Source organism: Ranitomeya variabilis, chromosome 1 (genome assembly GCF_051348905.1).
Source record: "Ranitomeya variabilis isolate aRanVar5 chromosome 1, aRanVar5.hap1, whole genome shotgun sequence".
Taxonomy (NCBI): domain Eukaryota; kingdom Metazoa; phylum Chordata; class Amphibia; order Anura; family Dendrobatidae; genus Ranitomeya; species Ranitomeya variabilis.
The window spans coordinates 849,623,894-849,645,764 of NC_135232.1; the positions used below are offsets into that span (position 1 = coordinate 849,623,894).

The following is a 21,871-nucleotide window of genomic DNA, read 5'->3' on the forward strand; positions in this document are numbered from 1 at the left end:
CTGATCAACTCCACCCGCTCTTTAGATCAGATACTATTTTCAACTTGACAGGTTACCTTTAATTTTTGGAGGACACATTTACTAAAAAACATGTCAGGCTATGTGCACACGTTCAGGTTTTTTCACATTTTTTTCGCGTTTTTTCACGATACAAACGCTATAAAAACTCATTAAAAACGCATACATTATGCATCCTATCATTTAGAATGCATTCTGCATGTTTTGTGCACATGGATGCGTTTTTTTCCGCAAAAAAAACGCATCGCGGTAAAAAATGAGCATGTTCATTAAGGCCGGCGTCACACTAGCGAGTTTTACGGACGTATGAGAGGTGCAGAAAATACGGATTGCATACGGTACAATGATTCTCTATGGCCCAGCTCCTATCTGCCGTATTTTACTGATCCGTATTATACGGGCTTGTACGGCCGTAGAAAATCGCAGCATGCTGCATTTGTCACCGTATTGCGCAAAAAAAAATCGCCAATGAAAGTCTATGGGGGCGAGAAAAATACGGATTACACACGGACCAGCAGTGTGACTTGCGAGAAATACGCAGCGGTGTTCTATAGAGAAGTCGGTAATTCAATTGCCGGCTTTTTCTTTCTCCTTCACAAACCCGACATGATATGAGACATGGTTTACATACAGTAAACCATCTCATATCCCCTTTTTTTTGCATATTCCACACTACTAATGTTAGTAGTGTGTATGTGCAAAATTTGGGCGCTGTAGCTTGTAAAATAAAGGGTTAAATCGCAGAAAAAATTGGCGTGGGCTCCCGCGCAATTTTCTCCGCCAGAGTGGTAAAGCCAGTGACTGAGGGCAGATATTAATAGCCTAGAGAGGGTCCATGGTTATTGGCCCCCCTGGCTAAAAACATCTGCCCCCAGAAAAGGCACATCTGTAAGATGCGCCTATTCTGGCACTTGGCCACTCTCTTCCCACTCCTGTGTAGCGGTGGGATATGGGGTAATGAAGGGTTAATGTCACCTTGCTATTGTAAGGTGACATTAGGCCAGATTAATAATGGAGAGGCGTCAATTCTGACACCTATCCATTATTAATCCAATAGTATAAAATGGTTAATAAAACACATTATTTAAAAGTATTTTAATGAAATAAAGACACAGGGTGTTGTAATATTTTATTATACTGGTAATCCACCTGAAGACCCTCGTCCTGTAAAAAAGGTAAAATAAAAAATCAACAATATCCCATACCTTCCGTCGTTCTGTCAGTCCCACGATGTAAATCCATCCGAAGGGGTTAAATCATTTTAGAGCCAGGAGCTGTGCTAATGCAGTCGCTCCTGTCTGTAAAATGTTGTGAATTAATGTAATGCAGGGGAATGTCCTGTAGTTACCTTGAGTCGCGGTGATGCGCCCTCTGCTGGATGTCCTCATATGAACTCGAGCCTGGGAAAGGCTTCCATGGGGGATTAATGTGTATTTATGCTCATATATAGGTGGTCCGCTGAGCTTAGTCTAAGATTATATGCTCTTGTGTTTTATTGGAATACTTCTATTACTGTATTATATACTATAGCTAAATTGTGACATTTTCTAGGCCTACAAATGTCAGCTTGTCCAGCAGAAACAGGTGAGAGGATATGCATGCTGGCACTGCATGGTAACCACAGGCAGGGTGAACAAGATGCAATAGGGTATTAGAGGGATTCTCAAAGACCCTATAAATAAAGGTTAGAAGGCACAAAGGACAAAGGCTTGCCACTCATTTTTATAGAAACAGTGCCACTCTTGTCCAAAGGATGTGCCTTTATCGAGATGAATTTCTATTCCAAACACAGCCCATGGACAATAGAGGGCTTTTCAGTTTAGTTCATTTAGCGTGTATCTATACTGGCCGATCATAGGGAACCAGTGTTCCTAGGAACGCTCTTCCCAAGTAATCCATATATTCCGGAGAGCCATTCCAATGCTGCTGACCGACCAGAAATATCCAATGCAAAAAAAAGGTGGACCGGCACATCCAATAATAAAAAATCCTCAAGCTTTTTTCCAAATAAAAAGAATGTGATTGTAGCACCTCAGATTCAGGCTCTGTGACGAAGGGCGCAGTAGGCGCCAGAAACGCGTCAGAGCAGTTCCTGTACCACATCATCCAAACAAAAGATATGTATTTGGAATAAAGCTTGAAGAGTTTGTTATTATTGGATGTGCCTGTCCACCTCTTTTTTTGCTTCCCAAATAATCATCTAAACAGGCTGACAATTGCCCAACAAGTGAGAAAAGGGCTTATGCGGATGACCACAAACATCGGACGAGTGCTATCCGTCATTTTGACGGATAGCACCCATCACCAAGTTATTCAGTGGCCCATGTAGAAGTCTGCTTTTTTTCCTTGGTCAGAGTCTCAGCATGCCTGAGTTTGATCCGATATTTGCATCGCACTCGGCCATACAAGTCAATCAGTGCGTTGAAATCATCGGACTGCACTTGGATAACATCTGAGTGCAGTTTGATTTCCACGGACTAACAGAATGGAGAAGATGGAGACGTTTTTTCAATATTTTCTCATCCGAGAGAATCATATTGCACTGTGCTCAGACTCTGATCACACTTTGATTTGCATAATCGACCTGATTTTCTCAGATGGGCAAACATACGGTTGTCTGCACCTAGCCTAATGCTCATTCGTCAAGTGAAATGCTGTTTAAGCTTGCATAAAAATCATCGTTTTTGACAGCAGAATAGTGATATTGTATGCGCACAGAACGATCATATAAACTACCATTCTGTGCCCTGAGAACTGCAGCCGGCCTGTCTAAGTAGGCTATTAAATGACTGCAGATTAGTTTCTCTGTGGCTGATCAGCAGTTGTTTGTCAGCCCCAGGTCGGCCAGTGTATGCGCACCCTTCGTTTTTGGATTATTGCTCTAGTGCTTTAGATTTCTATCTACCATTACTGTAACCAAGACCCTCCACATTGCAAGTATGGTATATATGGTGCTTTCTTTGCTAGACTTTATTTATAGTGTACTTGGGTAGCCCTTTATACTTTAGGTTTAGAATCACACAGATATACTCAGCGCCTCTAGTTATTATCACATATTTCATTTCCACCAATATCCCTATTTGTATAATGCTTGTATGTAGGGGTTCTGGTTAATTGCGTCAATGCTAAATACTCACTTTCTAGAACTTTTTGTTTCTCCCTTTTGTGGAGAACAATATCTATAGGGTTTTTTCCACTATTATTTATTCCATCCACTAAAAATACCTTCTCCATAGATTTGATCCCAGCACAATGATATGCAGTTAGGTCCAGAAATATTTGGACAGTGACAAAAGTTTTGGCATTTTAGGTGTTGATCAAAATTTATTCAAAATACATGTATATAATCAATATAGGTGTGCAGACTCTCAGCTTTAGGGCTCCTTCTCACTTGCGAGCAACTCGGATGAGTCTCGCATGTTTAAAACCCGGCTCTGCACCCACCAATCAGATCGGAGCATGCGGCCGCATAGGAATACATGCAGCCGCATGCTCTGCTCCTCTGTGCCAGGTGCAGTGCACCCGAGTCTCGTGCAAGTGAGAAGGAGCCCTGAATTTGAGGATACGCACATGGTAATTGAAGTAAGAGTTAAGCAATTACAGCTCTTTAATATGTAGCTGCCTCTTTTTAAAGGGACCAAAAGTAATTGGCAAATTATCTCAAAAGTTCTTTAATGGTCTATTCCATCATTAATCCACCATCAGTTAAGGAGGTAAGTGGTCTGGGGCTGATTTCAGATGTGGCATTTGTTTTTGGAAGCTATTGCCCTGAAACCCCAACATGCCGTCAAGGGGGCTCTCAGTGGAACAGAAACAGACAATCATTAGGATGAAAAAAAGAAGAAATTATTCAGAGAGATAACAGAAATGTTCAACAAAATGAAGAGAGAAGAACTTCCAGTGATGAACAGGTGACGGAGTAAAAGTTCACATTTATTTAGGTTAGTTAAAAATACGAGGTAGTAGATCCAGCAATTCCACAAAATACTAATAACCTATAATACATATTCCACCTATATCATGATTACGACAAAATGTGTAGGTTAATCAGGTTATTAGTAGATTTGCTGGATCTACTGTCGAGTATTTTTAACTAACCTAAATAAATGTGAAGTTTTACTTACTACCCTGTTCATTGCCGAAGTGTCTTCAGTCTTCATTTTGCTTGTCTGTGGTCCCAATTTGGGCAGCTCTTTGCAATGATTCCCTGAATACAGGTGCTTCGGTATCTGGTCAGCTGACCCTTCCTCTCCGTTGTCAGTAGAAATTTTAGGAGTGGTCAAAAAAACTGTTTGATACATTTTGCAAAAAAAGAGCTCACTACTGAGCTTGGGAACTCAAAAAGGCCTGAATGTCCATTGAAGACAACAGTGATGGATGATCACAGAATCCTCCCCATGGTGAAGAAAAACATCTTCAAAACATCCACCCAAGTGAAGAACATTCTCCAGGCAGGAAGTAGATGTTTCAGGATCTAAGTCTACCATAAAGAGAAGACTTCATTAGCCCAAATACAGAAGGTTCTGCAAACCATTAATCAGCCTTAAAAATAGAAAGGCCAGATTAGACTTTTGCAAAAAAATTCTAAAAAAAAAAAGCCAGTCTAGTTCTGGAAAAATGTTTTTTTGACAGATGAAAATAAAATCAACCTGTACAAGAATGATGAGAAGAATAAAGTTTGGAGAAGGCTTGGAACAGCTCATGATACAAAGCATACCGCATCCTCTGTAAGACATGGTGGAGACGATGTAATGACATGGGCATGCACAGCTTCCAGTGGCACTCGGTCACTATATACTTTCTGCTTAGATTCCACCAAATACAGCAAGGTTGATAGGACGGCACTTCACAGTACAGATGGACAATGGCCCAAAACATACTGAGAAAGCAATCCAGGATTTTTTAAAGGCAAAGAGGAGTATTCTGCAATGGACAAGTCACTCAGTCGATCTCAGCCCCATCGAGCATGCAGTTCACATGCTTAAGACAAAAGCTTAAGGCAGAAAGAACCACAAGAAAGCAACAACTGAAGTCAGCTGTAGTAAAGGCCTGGGAAAGCATCACAAAGGCGGAAACCAAGCATTAGGTGACATCCATAGTGCCCAGACTTCAGGCAGTCATTGTCTGCAAAGGATTCTCTACAAAGTATTAAAAATGAACATTGTATTTATGGAAAAGTTAATTTGTCCAATTACTTTTGAACCCCTGAAATTGAAGAGGCTTTGTTAAAAAATGGTTGCAATTCCTAAACATTTCACAGGGTATTTCTGTTTAACCTTTGTAATTAAATCTAAATTCAATAACATCTCATTTGTTGCATTTTGAATCCAAAATGGCGACATGCCGAGCACAAATCGCGAGGATTCGGTCACTGTCCAGATATTTCTGGGCCTAACTGTAGATCGAAAATCTTGTATAATGCATGAATATATTTTTATTGTATTTGTTTAGGCAATAGGTAAACAAATTATCATATATTCTCAACATTTCAACCTTGTTGTTGTTTTTTTTTCAAGATCTGTGTCAATATATACAGGAAAATAATAAAGTGCACTAAAATAGAAGTATAACATAAATAAGGAGAAGGTAAATAAAAGGATCAAATATAATTAATGTAGATAATGAAAGAAAAATGATGCACCAAATATGCAACAAAATAATAATATGGACATAGTTTAAGAACACACGGAAAACCTGATGTAATCTCACCAAGATCATCTCAGACCTCTGTAGTCACTTGTATAGTTTACCTTGACTATATATTCAGGGGAAAATCTGGGACCAGACATAGCATTGATTATTATTCAGATGAGAAACACTATTGCCAGAAAACTGTTGTATGCATGGCTCCCCCCTCCCATCCTTGTATGCATGGTTCCTCATCCCCATCCTTGTATGCATGGCTCCTCATCCCCATCCTTGTTTACATGGCTCCTCATGCCCATCCTTGTAAGCATGGCTCCTTATCCCCATCCTTGTATGCATGGCTCCTCATCCCCATCCTTGTAAGCATTGCTCCTTATCCCTGTCCTTGTATGCATGGCTCTTCATCCCCATCCTTGTATGCATGGCTCCTCATCCCCAATCCTTGTATGCATGGCTCCTCATCCCCATCCTTGTAAGCATGGCTCCTTATCCCCGTCCTTGTATGCATGGCTCCCCCCTCCCATCCTTGTATGCATGGCTCCTCATCCCCATCCCTGTATGCATGGCTCCTCATCCCCATCCTTGTCTGCATGGCTCCTCATCCCCATCCTTGTCTGCATGGCTCCTCATCCCCATCCTTGTATACATGGCTCCTCATCCCCATCCTTGTATGCATGGCTCCTCATCCCCATCCCTGTATGCATGGCTCCTCATCCCCATCCTTGTCTGCATGGCTCCTCATCCCCACCCTTGTATACATGGCTCCTCATGCCCATCCTTTTCTGCATCACTCCTTATTCCCATCCTTGTGTGCATGGCTCCTTATTCCCATCCTTGTATGATTGGACCCAATCCTTGAATGTATGGCCCCCATCAAAAAAACATACAAAAAAATAAACCATCCCACTTACCTTCCTGCGCTCCCTCTCAGTGTCTTGTTCTGGTGCCAGCAGCTGCTTTATAATTGTAAGCAGCGCAAGGCAGGGTCCCCATGCACTGCTTACAAGCAGAGCACAGCTGCCGGAATACTCACTGCTCCCCATGCCAGAACTGTGCGCATGGAGGGCAGTGAGTATTCATTGCTATTACAGAGAAATGAATATTAATTGCCAGCACAGTGAATATTCCTTTCTCTTTAGCAGCGGGCACCAGAGTTAGCCACATCAGACGGCTCCTGCCCCAGTAACCCGCTGCTCTGCCACTTCCACTTCATGTCCTGGACCCTCACTCGAGTATAAGCCGAGGGGGTTCATTTTCAGCACAAAACAAAGTGCTGAAAAACTTGGCTTATACTCGGTTATTTACGGTATACGCTTTTGAAACTGAGTATTGTCTAATTCACCTTAAGGCGCTATGATAATGTATGAATTGTCAATACAAGTTACATTAGTATATTGTGGCAACATTTAAGAAATTTTTGGTTTGTCTTTTCTGCAGTAGTAGACATTTCTTCTAAGCCTTTTTTTTAAATGACCTGAAGCACAAGTGTGATTCTTTGTCTTGTGACATGTTTGATCATTTGTGCTGGCATTTCACATGGTGTTCATTGTTGCATCTTTTTGTTTATGTTTTGTACACTTTTTTATAGATATTATTATAGACTGGATGGTGTAAATATGGGTATTTATGTGATTATATCTTTGCATGCAGCCATGCATGTTCAGAGGTTCATCACTTGTGTCCTACGATTTTAGTTTTTTCTTCCATTCTCTGGCATTGTGCTGACTTCATGTATGATGTACAGGCTCCCATTGTATGAAAAATATGCATGCAAACGACTTACGCCATGTCTGCTTATGTCTTAGCTAAAGAACAAATTCATGAAGAAACTGCCAAGAGATGCTGAAGCCTCCAATGTCCTTGTCGGAGAAGTTGACTTCTTGGAGAATCCTTTCATTGCATTTGTCCGGTTAAAGGATGCAGTAATGTTTGGATCTCTCACAGAGGTTCCTGTGCCCACCAGGTACAATAATACAGTTTATTTTCTTTCTTGTGTGGTCTGTTTAGGATCACAAATAACTGGTAAAAGAATATGTTTAGCAGCTGTGAAAAAAATGATAAATGTAATAGTGTATGGAACAAAGAGTGTGAAAATATTGGTCTGTATGTGTGAAGATAGGCCTGATCCACCTCCAAATCACCTATCAAGAAAACATGGATGTGAATAGTTTTTATTAGGCGCACATTAAAATATCCAAGTAAGTGTGCAGTTTGCCAATTTGAACATGGACTTGTGTGGCGCTCATTCACTCTTGCCTTTCGAAAGTCCGACATCCTAAAAATGGATCTCATCATCTCTCTTATCTTGGTATCCATCTCTTCTTTCACTTAGATGCCTTTATTCTTCTTAAGGTAACTTACAGTAATAGCTTTCAGATTTTCTATGAAAATATTAGTTTTAATATTACAATACCAATAACAGTGTATACATAATACCTTATAAGACTTTGTAGGTACAAGTAAAAAAATGATCCCCACTGCTAACTACCAACTTTCTGCTAATCTTCCATGACATCTGGTGTTATACAGCCAGCGGTTGCCTATAACAGTCTTGATCAAGTCTAAACACAGTTACGTCTTAAAAAACTCTGATGTAAAACTATTTTATGTTTCGTAGTTGTTTTTTTTTTTTCTAAGAAATAAAATCTGAAAAAAAACCACTATAAAAGTTTAGTACTGCAGAATTGCCAGTCTTGTCTACGACACATTGAATGCTATAAAAAGAAATGAAAAATAAGGGCAAAATACGCTTTTTTTCCACCATTTTAGTCAAATTTCATGTTTCTCGGTAAATAATAAGTTAAAATGAATGGTGTCATTAAAATCTAAAACTTGTCCCTCAAAAACGAGCCCTCATATGGCCTTGTAGGCAGGAAAACCAAGTACCGTATTTTTCGGACTATAAGACGCACTTTTTTTCCTCCAAATTTGGGAGGAAAGTGTGGGTGCGTCTTATAGTACGGATATAGCATGTGGGGAGGGGGGCAGCAGCGAGTGGGATCGCACTGTTATCCCACTTCAGGATGTCCCCGCTGCCCGGAATCAGCTGCTGGGGAAAGCACATGGCCCCGCTGATTAAGTGCAGTGAATATTTATTAGCTGCTCCCCGCCCACCGATCAGCTGAGCGGTGAGCCGGGAGCAGCAAATGAATGCTGCACTTAAGCAGGGACACACAGTTTCCCCAGCACTGATTCCGGGGAGAATCTGTGTGTCCGGGGGAGGAGGAGGCAGCAGCAGGGGCCAGGAGATCGCTGCATACCTGCCTGTGCTGGATGCTGAGCTGTCTGGTGCACAGGGAGGACCTGTGTGATGTCAGAAGTGGGCGGGCTGGAGCATCACATGGCAGCACAGAGCCCTCCCTCTTCTGACATCATCACAGGTCCTTCAAACTCCCACCTAGAATCTGCAGCTTCCTCTTATGTCCTGCGCTGTGGAAAGGCAACAACAACAGGGAGGGCTCTGTGTGTGTGCAGCCATGGGATGCTCCAGCTTTTACCTCACAACAGTGTGGCTGGCTGCCACAATTAAGAGGTCAGTCTTTACAAAACACAATAAAGCACTCTGTCACTCCTTTGGTGAACTATAACTCCCAGTATGTCATAGGATCTGCAGGACATGCTGGGAGTTATAGTTCTCCCATGGGATTTTAAAGCAGCACTCCAGTGTTATTTTGCAGTGCTGGAGTGGTGCTTTCACTATAAGCCCTGTGCACCCATTCTTAGGGCTCATTTCCACATGCGAGGCACACGTCCGTATCTCGCATGTGGAAACCAAGCTGTGGAGCCGGCACTCCAGAGCGGAGCGTGCGGCCGCATAGGAACACATGGAGCTGCACAGCTCCGCTCCAAAGTGCCGGCGCCAGAGCTTGGTTTCCACATGCGAGATACGAACGTGTGCCTCGCATGTGGAAATGAGCCCTTATCCTCACCCTCCAGCGTCTTCATATCGTACTTCACAGACACCACACTGGTCCCGCAGCTTCCAACATAATAACATACTATTATATATAATAACACCACATATAATAGTATGTTATTTATGTTATTAAATATTTTACCACATTTTTTTTGCTTCAAATATTTTTTTCCCTATTTTCCACCTCTAAAACCTGGGTGCGCCTTATAGTCCGGTGCGTCTTATAGTCCGAAAAATACGGTATTTCCTGGAAAGGTTCAGTTTTTTTTAGTGTAAACACATATTTTATATCTTTATTTAAATGTTCTTTTTTTGTTACTTTTTTAATAGATTTCTTTATAAAACCTCTGTTCAGGGGATTCTTAGACGTAATTGTTATAGAGATGTAACTTTTTTCGAAATATTATAGCAAAAACAATAAAACAGGAATAGGTTAATGCATAACATTAATGGAAATAAAGCCTTTTATGCGTTTTATGGATTTTTTTTCAAATATCCATTATGTATTTATTGTCTTTAGCACCAAGTTTTATCAGTAATTTAGCAATTCAATTAAATTTACATTTGTGAGAAATATGGAGTCATTCGCAGTGTCTGAATCCGGTGAAAATGCGATATGTGAATCCCTGGAGAGCAATGTGTTTAGTGGAACGTCTCAGCATTCTGCTAACAGCCGTTCATGTAAACTTCTCAAGCTCTCGTTTGCTGTTATAAATACCAACTAAAAGCAGAGGAGCACAATCCTCAATATCATATTGGCTAGAAAGACAAGCAAATTCAATCCAAGTATTATGAGCAGATAGATCCCATCATGACTGGTCTGTTTCAATGGGTTTGGTTTGTGCCATAAACAGTGACTGTTTAAACTTTATTTTAGCTTTGAGACTATCAACCTACAGTTAAATGAACACTCATGCCTCTCCCGGGTTTAGCCTACAATTTATATTTTTCAATGTTTTTCTGTGTTTTCACATGGCCTAAACTTATGCATAGTGCTGCTGTGTTTTCCTTTTTCTATATAATGCTGTCTCGCAGCTTGCACATGTTCACACTTAGGAGGTGTTGGTCAGGTTTTTTCTGTATATTTAACAGAAAATGGGTGTTGGCTGCCTCCAGACTGATTCTGCACTCTTCCCATTGACCTGCATGTGACCGTAATCAGTTCTACCTGCTCATAAATTGTAGGCTAAACCCAGGAGAGACACGAGAGAGACATTTAACTGTAGGTTGAGAGCCCCAGAGTGGCATATACAGTAGAATAGGGACCCATCAAAGGGAGGTCACCTTGCCGTGGTTGATGGGCATAAATGAATTGGCCAATTTATGCTCCAAAAACCTTCATTTTTATTCATTTTTGGAAGTACATATTTTTGAGTAGTAAAATCTGAGTTCAATGCTTTTAATGTTTTTCAGTGTTTTCACCTAAACTTATGCATAGTGCTGCTGTGTTTTCCTTTTCTAGATATGAGATAGATAGATATGGGATAGATAGGTAGATAGATAGATAGTCTTGTACGCAAAATTCTGCTCACATATTCATAAGAAGGTGGTGCCTTTAACCCCTTTCTGCCAGCTGAGGAATAGTACGTCAGCTGGCAGATCCCCTGCTTTGAGGTGGGCTCCGGCGGTGAGCCCACCTCAAAGCCGCGACATGTCAGCTGTTTTGTACAGCTGACATGTGCGCGCAATGAGCGCGAGCGGAATCGCGATCCGCCCGTGCCCATTAACTAGTTAAATGCCGCTGTCAAACGCTGACAGCGGCATTTAACTAGCGCTCCCGGCCGCGCGGCCAGAAGTGCTCACACCGCTGACCCCGTCACATGATCGGGGGGTCATCGGTGCATTGCCATAACAACCAGAGGTCTTTTTGAGACCTCTATGGTTGTTGAAGGCCGATTGCTTTGAGCGCCTTCAAAGCAACCCTGCATTTCTGCTACATAGAGGTGATCTGTGCTTCACCTTTATGTAGCAGAGCCGATCGTGTAGTGCATGCTTCTAGCCTCCTATGGAGGCTATTGAAGCATGACAAAATGAAAAAAAAATGTTTAAAAATATAAAAAAATAAAAAATATATAAAAGTTCAAATCACCCCCCTTTCGCCCCAATCAAAATAAAATAATTTAAAAAAATCGAACCTACACATATTTGGTATTGCCGCGTTCAGAATCGTCCGATCTATCAATAAAAACAAAGGATTAACCTGATCGCTAAATGGCGTAGCGATAAAAAAAATCAAAACGCCAAAATTAGTTTTTTTTGGCTGCCACGACATTGCATTAAAATGCAATAACGGGCGAGCAAAAGAACGTATCTGCACCAATATGGTATCACTAAAAATGCCAGCTCGGCGCGCAAAAAATAAACCCTCACCCGACCCCAGATAACCATATGGCTACATCCCCACGGTCAGTATTAGACAGCGCTTTGGACGCAGCACATGGCTTCCGGCTTTTCAACGTAGGTGATTCCGCATGTGTTCATTGAACCGTGCGGAATCACAGTGCCCAATACATTGTACGGGTGATATTTATCTTATGGAGGCTGAGCATCTCCGCAAGATAAATAGACATGCTGCGGTCTGGAAAGACGTGCCACATGTCCATCTCCGCAGGGACGCTGGAGGCGTCCCTGCACGCATAGTGGAGATGGGATTTCATGAAATCCCATCCACTATGCTGTAACATCTGGCCGCTGCTGGTTGGACACTGCGGATATACATAGCGTCCAACCTGCAGTGTTTACTGACCGTGGGACCATACCCTATTACTTTGTGCCACAAACAGTAAATATTAACTCAGAAAAAAGTTGATATTTCCACACACTGTATGCATAGTAATTAGAGTATCTTGAAAGATGAAGTTTTTTGTGCACTGAGCTAATCCTGTGCAATTTACCATACTCTTCCTTTATAATAATAATCTTCATTTATAAAGCGCTAACATATTCCTCAGCGCTTTACAGTTTAACAGTTCATATACAAGTCATAAGTAACAACGTTAAAGATAATACAATAATTAAAGGAAAAATAATGACGACCCTGCCTGTAAGAGCTTACAATCTACAATGTCCTTTGTCATATTACATTGAAAAGTATTCCGTACATATATACTGTATGTCTAATTATAATGGTAATTATTTGTTTCGATTTAATGTTGTTACAATGCTGTTTCATTTTTCTCTCTTCTCTTTTTTACTTACAATCTGTTTTGCATTCAGATTCCTTTTCATCTTACTGGGACCAAAAGGAAAAGCCAAGTCGTATCATGAGATTGGAAGAAGTATAGCTACTTTAATGTCTGATGAGGTAACACTGACGTATCTTTATTTATTTTTTACTAAAGATGCATATTTGTCAGGTCAAGGAATAGCCCTTAATACAAAAATATGTAATTTTAGCACCGTGAAACACATTGCTGTTACATTAGTAGTAGCATATATGAACAATTTTAGCAAATTTTGGGCTAATCATTGAGGGGATTGGCCACATGATATATTTGCTGTTGCTAGAGCCAATGATCAACTGTAACACAGGTCTGCAAAAAAATAAAATTTCAAGAGCTGTTTTGGTTATTCCACATAATCTTTATGTTTTTTGGTGCACTGAATCTGTAAATGACCTTCGTTTTGTCATAGGACGTCACGTTTCCTGACAATTTAGGTAACTATTTGAAATAAGGCAATACCACGAAATAATGAAAATAGACTTATAAAATTAGTTTTTTATTACAAATTTTTCATGAAAATAATTTTTTGAACTGAAATTAACTCACTAACACTCACTAAAATCGACCTTTCATTTCCTGTGAGACTCCTCTTAGTGCATTTAGGCTTGTGAGTAGCATCTGGAATGTCTGTCTGAAGCGTCCAACAGTAGTCTGCCATCATTGTAATGCTCCATTTTCCCTGGTATCTTCTCTACTCACTTGGGTGCAATGGGAGGAAAACAGGAGGCTTGTTCCTATAAATGTTCATGTGGGTTTATTGCTTCATAAACCCAGAAGCAAAACAAAAAACAAACAGCCTTTAGCTCAGGCAAACAAAATACAAATGTCCGTATCAGGGCTCTGCTCCGCCAGGCCTGTGGGCACACAGGCTGGGGCAGTGTCCGGCACTCAGGCTCGGTCTGGTGCCACACACACAGGAGGCCTTCTCCCTCCCAACATACAGACCATGTGCCAAACAACAGCCTCCATTATATAGGCTATAACCACACCCAGAGGTGATGTATGTGGGTAGCCAGACCCACCCATCTCTCATAGCTACCCGCAACCCAGACCCAGGTGCACCAAACGGCATCTTAGTGCTCCTGTGCACTAAAGAAAATACTCCAGGTTAAATGACAGAGAATAGCCATCTCTGCGACACATACCTCCCACCGACTACGTGACCATTAGCCACACTACAGCACCCTTCCTCAATTTCAAAATACACACATTTGAAGTGCACCACTAGCCCAACCTAGCCAGGTGAGAGGCTACTCTCCTATTACCATATTGATCTCCAACTTACTGTGCTCAAAAAGCACCACCTTTTCTCACTTTCCCACAGGAATAACCCATATTATACAAATAGGGTATTTGAAATCGTGTGCCTTTATAATGTATGTAATTTCATTTTTTCGCCTGCAATGTCCAATTATATGTTGTAAGGAATTTTTAGTTTGCTAGATGTATTTTGAAACATTTCTTTGGACTTTTTGTAAGAAATACTGTAATCATATCATTATAGGTATTCCATGATATTGCCTATAAAGCAAAAGACAGGCAGGACCTGATTGCTGGAATTGACGAGTTTCTGGATGAGGTGATAGTGCTTCCACCCGGTGAATGGGACCCTGCAATAAGGATAGAACCGCCAAAGACTCTTCCATCTTCTGATAAGAGGTACAGTTCTGATTTCTATATATTCCTTTTGTAAATTCAGTAACAAAGTTAGAAGATACATTAGAAGAAGATAGTGTATAACCTTTCCATGGAGCATTATTAGATTACATAAAACTGATTATAACATTTCTTGATGTATCTATTTAGAAATATTTGAAATATATATATGGTTTCCATTCTCCTTGAATATGATCTGGTCATTGCTACTGTATATTTCATGAAATATACTTTGACAGTTCCTATTATTGTTCTACCCACAGGAAAAACATGTATTCAGGTGGGGAAAGTGTGCAGATGAATGGAGACACTCCACATGATGATGGTCATGGAGGTGGAGGCCATGGTGACACCCCGGAGCTGCAGAGGACTGGACGGTCAGTGATACAATAGTATACAGTGTTCTAGACAAATATATCAGTTGTTGCATATATACTACTGTTCTGTCTAAAATGCCATTGAAAGGTTGTGCAGTTGACATTTTAAAGGTTGGACTGCAGGAAGGCCAAAAAAGAAAATTAAATGCTGAGACACTACAAACTAGGGATCTCCACAAAAACCCTGGACTTTGATGCTTGACTAGAAAACCCAGGATCTGAGTACTGCTAATTACTCTATAGTGCTGTGTACCCATATTATTGAGGTACTGTGTATTTCATTTATTTTATCACTATGCTGTTCTATGATTTTTTTTGCCTAATTCATCTCACCTAGTTTTCCCTCAGAAAAATGCAAAATGTTCTGCATAGGATTCGCAATAGTTTTCACTCAACTCATGGGAACAGTTGGTGATAGTTCACAAAATTACCAGGGGTGGATGATCGAAACAACATCATTGAGTATATGGTGCAAAATACATGAAATAATAGCAGGATATGAGTACAAGCTCATTTTCATTTGTTTGCCCTCATTCGGGTGTCCATTTTTCTCACATAGAAAAAATGGGCTAGTGATGAGCGAGTGTGCTCGTTAATTGAGATTTCTGAGCATGTTTGAGTGTTCTCCGTGTATTTTGAGTGTGCTCATAGATTATGTTTGTGTCTCCGCAGCTGCATGATTTATAGCTGCTAGACAACCTGAGCAAGTGCTGGGATTGCCTTTTTGCTAGGGAATCCCCACATGTATTCAGGATGTCTAGCAGACGCAAATCATGCAGATGCGGCGACACAAACATAATCTACGAGCACACCCCAGATACTCGGAGAACACCAGAGCATGCTCGGAAATCTCTAGTAACGAACACACTCTCTCATCACTAAAATGGACCTATTATTTTGATCAGGCATTGATCATAATGTAATCAGAGTTTGATCAGAGTGTGGGCTAGTGTCATCAGTTTTCTCGCACATGGAGAAAAAAAGTCTGCGAAAATCGGATCGCACTTCGATGGCACTGAAGCTTGCAATTTGTTTCATTACCCATACACTTGCATTGCCAACTTTGATCTGACCCTCAAATCAAAATCAGACAAGTCTCCGGGATTTTCTGCAGACCGTGCAGTCCGCAAAGAATCACCAACATGTGAATGGCTTTCTGTGAAAACCACAGGATAGCACTCATACTCAAAAATGGACATCTGAATGAGGCCTTAAAGGGAACCTGTCACCCCCCCCAGTCGTTTTAAACTAAAAGAGCCACCTTGTGCAGCAGTAATGCTGCATTCTGACAAGGTGGCTCTTTTAGTTGTGGGTGCTGTAACTAGAGAAATAATCAGTTTTATAATTTGTCTGAAATACCTGGTCTTCAGTCAAGTAGGCCGGCGTTTCCCCCCTGCTTCAGACAGCACACAGCTGTCACTCACATCTTCTTGGCATCGGGCGCCGCCTCCTCCTCACCACTGTTTTCAAAATAGCCGGCGCCTGCGCTCTTTTCTCCTGCCTGGTGCAGGCGCAGTGAGCGCTGGCCGTCTTTCCTCATATGCAGCCCAGCTGACTGCGCCTGTGCGGCCGCCCTGCTTGTGACTCCCAGCCCCGCAATGTGAATAAATCATAAGTCACTGCGGGGCTGGGAATCACAAGACGGGCGGCCGCGCAGGCGCAGTCAGCTGGGTTGCATATAAGGACAGACGGCCAGCGCTCACTGCGCCTGCACCAGACTAGAAAGACTAGAGAGGTTCGTATACCGTACATTTTCACACCTCACAACATAATCCTGTGAGTACTACCAATATTGCGTTGATTCATGAAATTCTATTTGTGGAGTTGCCCACATGATCTCGTCAGAGTTGAAGAATAGCGGCATAATGATCCATTCTGTACTGCAAGTGAAATTAGACGTCACATACCAAGCCTAAGGCGTTAAATAGTGTATACACAGACAATCAGAATGTGTTCACACAGCTTTGGGCTATGATCTCACGTCACTGCTGTCAATTGCCATCATAGTGCAGAGCAGGAGGGCAACGGAGACTAGAATGGAGGTCTATTCTCTTTCATGATGAGTTTAGCTTTTGTCTTGGATGCAATGATTAGTCTGAAGACAACATGGAAAATGCCATGCCGAAGCCTTCATGAATTAACGTTTCTCATTTTACTGTGAACAGCCATGTGCTACTATTGCATGCAGCATATCTGGATTTGCAAAGGCTTATTCCTGTACTTGATCTTGATGATTTGCATGCTATGTGTATTTGCAGCGCCCCAGAGTCCTGGTCGTTGCAGTATTGTCGCTCTTCCATAAGGGGGAGTGATGGTACGTCTGATGGCACTAAAGGAGTTCACCTGACCAGGTATCAGTGTCACACACTACACTTCACACTCCGGCCACCAGGGGGAGCAAAAGGTTCTATGTATTAGGCCACTCCTCCCACTCTGGTAAAACTGGGGGTTGGATAGGAAGTTAGTCAGAAAGCAGCCTGGGAGAGTTCCAGGGAGGACCTGTCAGGTGTGGGATCCTGACAGTGGCCTAGCACGAGACAGATTGTTACGGAGCTGCGCCTGCACTGCATAGCGGCAGTCTCCTAAGGAAGGACAAGAAGTGAAGTATATTGTGGAGAAGTGAGAAACGAGATCACAGCACAAGGAGACAACACCAGAAGGAGTCCTGCCATAAGATCGGTAACATCCTTCTGAGGCGCGTAGCCGGTTGCCGGAACACCGAGGAAGTAATAGGCTCTACGCATTACTTTGAACTACAGCAGGGCAGTTAACTCTAGGTTGGCTGTCTCACCTTTACACCTAATGAAGACAACGGAGGCAATTGTGGGAGATTGGTGTCTCTAGGGTCCCTATAAAATAACTCCAGGCCTACCCCGTCATACGGGTGCGTCCTATCCAAACCATCTGGGGGACGGAGAGAAAGAACAGAAACATACACGACAGTTGTGAGGACTATCCCGTGGTGCTCAGCAGGGAAGTACTACAACACACAGGCGCTAGTAGGAAGGCTACTGATTTCCACCTGCAAAGGGAACTCTGGATGTGCCTTCGGACCGGCCGGTCTCAGCCAGCCCTGTTAGCAGTGCTCTGGATTGTGGATGCCGAAGCCTTCAGTAAAAAGATAAAGAGACTGCAACCCTGTGTCCTCGTCATTTACCGCGACCTACACCATTACCATCTACTCATCAAGGGAAGCCCTGGGGACACACTTCACCTGTGGGAAGTTACACCATCTAGCTGCCATTCCATCACCCCAGTGGACCCCTAGCAGTGTCGGTCACCCTGACCGAATACCACAGGTGGCATCACGAACACTTGACAAACTCTCACCTACACCTTTATTTGGGCGCCCCTTAGCAGGGCCACGGACCGGGTCAGGCCACCGTGACACCCCTAGAACCGAGACCGAGGGACCCGGTACCGAGTACCCCGCTGCCCTGCGTTTGGGGGCCGCTCCATATTCAGCTTGGCAGAACATTCCTCAGACCAGCATTAATCTCATTGATAGCATGTCAATGAGCATTGAGCAAGGTGTTGGACATGATGACCCTGGAGGTCTATTCCAACTTTAACATTCAATGATTCTATGAAATGTTTGTATATTTGCTCATGACGCTCATACTCGATACACGGTGACTCAATTTTCCAAGGAAGAATGACTGAAAATCCTTCAAACAAGAATTGCAATACTCTTGTCTGGCTACAAAAACCATTTACAATCTGTGATACTTTCAAAAGGGGGTGCTACTAGGTACTAACCATGCAAGGTGCCCAAAATTTTGCTTCCGCCCATTTCCTTTTAGTAATTTTTCGATAGCTGAAAATATATATATATTTTTTGCCTAAAATAAAAAGAAAATGTGTCATCCTTAGCTTTAGGCCTTTTTGAGACCATTTCATCTTCAACTTGCTTAACTGTTAATAACTAGTGATGAGCGAGCATACTCCTTGCTCGGGTTTTCCCAAGCATGCTCGGGTGGTCTCCGAGTATTTGTGAGTGCTCGGAGATTTAGTTGTTGTCGATGCAGCTGCATAATTTACAGCTGCTAGCCAGCCTGAGTACATGTGGGGGTTGCCTGGTTGCTAGGGAATCCCCACATGCATTCAGCCTGTGTAGCCTGTCTAGCATCCACAAATCATGCAGACCACCCGAGCGTGCTTGGGAAAACCCGAACGCATACACTCGCTCATCACTATTAATAACAGTAGTTTTGACCAGGGGTGCCAAAAATTTTACATGTTTTGTAGAAATTCATTTTCAGCAACAGCGTAGCCATCTGCTGAGGTTCCCCTTCGTCCACCATAGTTGTAATCCAGGTTTGCATTTAGGGGCGCACTCAGATGCGCACCCCGAGCTGAACTCCTAGTTACACCTCTGCTTATCATAAACGATTCTCCCATTTTCATAAATAGAAACAGTTGGATAGTGCTTAAAAAGCATGCAAGTTTCCAATATACCCCCGCACTCCCCATGTTAATACTATTATTCTATATTTTACTGCTGATCACCATGGAGACCCGCCACCACTGCTACAACACCTTAAAAAAAGTATTCATACCCTGTGAACTTTTTCAAATTGTCATGTTACACTCACAGACTTAAATGTATTTTATTGGGGTTTTATGTGTGGTTAGCACGGCAGCCTTACAGCTCTGGGGTCCTGGGTTCATATCCCATCTGGAACAACATCTACAAGGAGTTTGTATGTTCTCCCCGTGTTTGTGTGGGTTTCCTCCGGGTACTCGGGTTTCCTCCCACACTCCAAAGACATACTGATAGGGAATTTAAATTACGGGGACAGTGCCGATAATGTCTCTAAAGCGCCATGGAATTAATGGCACTATGTAAGTGAGTAAAATAAATAATAATAAATTAAGATGTTTTGAAAATATTGCTGCTGTTGTTTCATCAGTTACATGTTATCACCATGTCTATCGATCCTGTGAATTCCATAACTACACAGCTTTTCCTTCTTGATGTTGCAATTTCAATTTTAAAGAGCGTATGGATATTCTGTACGTATTAGAACCATTATATATTATGATGATAGTTTTATGTTATTATTATAAGATTATTGTTATATCTTGCATACTATATTATTTTATTATTACAGTACTGATGTGTATCGCTCTGACAGACTCTTCACTTTATTTAATATATTAGCATTTTTATATTAACAGATTTTGTGGAGGATTAGTTGAAGACATCAAAAGAAAGGCCCCCTTTTTTGGCAGTGACTTTTATGACGGATTAAGCATCCAGTCGCTCTCAGCCATACTTTTTATTTACTTGGGAACTGTGACCAATGCTATTACTTTTGGTGGACTTCTTGGAGATGCCACAGAAAATATGCAGGTACTTACTTCTTTCCTAAGCATTGGTATCATGCTAGTTTTCTAAACAGTACAAGAAAATATACATAAGATTGAAATATAATTTGTATCGAATGTAAAAGATGAACTAACTGCAGATAAGTTTTGGTCTGATGCATGACATTAATATAGGCTTTCGTGTACAAAAATTAAACTGTACAAAAAATGAGGGGAAAATATTAATAGTACACTGTTGTGCAATATTCTGTACTCACTAAGGAAATACTCTCCTACTCAGGGCTCTTAAGGAACCTGTGACTTTAGGACAAGCCGCAGATGGAGACTGCTGCTCTAAGGAGTGGTTAAAGGGGTTTGAGATGACCCCACAACCAGCATGAAATAATTTACTTTAATGAACTTGTATATTATTATATATCGGCATTTCATTGGCCTTTATCTCTTTTTGAGGAAATTTACGTCTGTTTATATTCACCACCCTTTATAGGAACAGAGATATACTTGTGCCCATATATAAAAGTAGAGCAAGAGAATCAACTCAATGAGCTAAAAAAAAGAGTTAAAAATATTAGACTTTGTCATTTTTTCCATTGAGGAAAGTGATCCAATATAACATGTCTGTGAGGGGCAAAAGTATGTGAACCTTTGTTTTCTGTATCTGGTAGGACCTCATTGTGCAGCAATGTTGATTCGTTCTGCACATCGGCTTTGAAAAATTTAGCCCATTCCTACCTACAAAACTAGGTTGGTGGGCTTTATGTCGGTGGGTTTTCTCCTATGAACGGCCCGCTTCAGAACCTTCTACAATATTTCACTAGTATTAAGATCACGACTATGACTTGGCCATTCCACATTGTACTGTTCTTTAACCATTCTTTTGTAGACCGACTTGTGAGATTTAGGTCCTTGTCTTGCTGCATGACCCATATTCTCTTGAGATTCCACTCATGGACAGATCTGATATCTTCCGATAGAATTTCCATTAAAATTCTGAATTAATTATTCTGTCAATGATTGTGAGCCTTCCTGGTACCAGTTGCAGCCAAGCATACCCGAACCGTGATAATACCACCATCATGTTTCATATGTGGTATGAGGTTTGTATGTTTTTTATATCAGTCAGTGCCAGAGCATGGTTAAAGCCACCTCTCACTATGAAATGAACGTTGACTGAAGCCACGCCAGCCGTACCTCCATAACTTACAACTCAAGGCTGCCTGGAGGAATAAAGTTCATTTCCACCAGGTAGTTGTGCTTTCAGTGCGGCTGTAATCCTCAGAACACTATTAGCCTGTAGGTTTATCCCATATCTGGAGGTTAATAGTATTTTCTCACATGGCAGGTTCCCTTTAAAGGGGTTGTCCACTACTAGGACAACCCATTTTTTATCTGAATGTTTTCCCTCGTTAAAATTAAAATACTTATACTCCACCCCTGTGCTCCACAGCGCCATTCCAGCTGTGCCAGCACTTGCATTCTCACATGAGGTTTTTAAGTCACCCAGCCCTGCACCCAATCATCGCCAGTTTCACTATCACCGCTTTCAGATGAATAAGTAATCAAGAGGAAGTGAGAGCTTCAGCTGCTCTTTAAGTAATCAAGAGGAAGTGAGAGCTTCAGCTGCTCTTTAAGTAATCAAGAGGAAGTGAGATGTCCTCACCTACTGTATTCTCACCCATCCCTTGTAGATTGTGAGCCTTCGC

General features: G+C 41.7%; 1 protein-coding gene across 12 annotated transcripts in view; it reads left to right on the top strand.

The window, feature by feature from the left end:
• The window catches only part of SLC4A4 (solute carrier family 4 member 4), a 375,082-nt gene that overhangs the window by 303,169 nt on the left and 50,042 nt on the right, over positions 1–21,871 (top strand). For all 12 annotated transcript variants that reach the window (XM_077276704.1, XM_077276710.1, XM_077276720.1 and 9 more), the window contains 5 exons: positions 7,470–7,627; positions 12,797–12,884; positions 14,309–14,463; positions 14,724–14,837; positions 20,019–20,193. In XM_077276704.1, coding sequence (XP_077132819.1) covers positions 7,470–7,627; positions 12,797–12,884; positions 14,309–14,463; positions 14,724–14,837; positions 20,019–20,193 — 690 coding nt within the window. The remainder of the gene's footprint in view (positions 1–7,469; positions 7,628–12,796; positions 12,885–14,308; positions 14,464–14,723; positions 14,838–20,018; positions 20,194–21,871) is intronic.